At 62.8% G+C, this 366-nt stretch overlaps 2 protein-coding genes across 2 annotated transcripts in view; both read right to left on the bottom strand.

The window, feature by feature from the left end:
• LOC119592272 (mucin-19-like) overlaps positions 1 to 366 on the bottom strand; it is a 37107-nt gene that overhangs the window by 4111 nt on the left and 32630 nt on the right. The window lies entirely within an intron of this gene.
• The window catches only part of LOC119592473, a gene marked incomplete in the record, with an annotated part of 52011 nt that overhangs the window by 1314 nt on the left and 50331 nt on the right, over positions 1 to 366 (bottom strand). Inside the window, 1 exon segment of the mRNA XM_037941301.1 lies at positions 161 to 349. Within this exon segment, the coding sequence (XP_037797229.1) occupies positions 161 to 349 (189 nt within the window).

The raw sequence follows: 366 nt of genomic DNA on the forward strand, positions 1-366 counted from the left end.
GTTTGTATGTATGAGTGTGTATGTGTAAACAGTTACACCAACACAAAGAAATATTGCTGTTACTAAACCAACAACACACAAGGCCCACACACAGGCACCCCCCCCCCCTCTCCACGCCACAGCGACGGGCCCGCCAACCCACACCCGCACCGCCACTTACAGGAGGAGGCTCGTTGGGCGCCGCAGAGACAGCAGGCGCCGACGGAGCTCCAGGAGGGTTGGGCGCCGGGACAGGAGACGCCTGGGCGGAGGTGGAGGTGCTGCTGCAGCGGCTCGAGCGATTGGAGAAGTCCGTCCTCGGCAGAAGGCAGCGCCAGCAGAGGCCTCGCTTGCTCTCCGTGTCCGCCAGCTGGAAGGGGAAGTCCG

This window comes from Penaeus monodon, chromosome 30 (genome assembly GCF_015228065.2).
Source record: "Penaeus monodon isolate SGIC_2016 chromosome 30, NSTDA_Pmon_1, whole genome shotgun sequence".
Taxonomy (NCBI): domain Eukaryota; kingdom Metazoa; phylum Arthropoda; class Malacostraca; order Decapoda; family Penaeidae; genus Penaeus; species Penaeus monodon.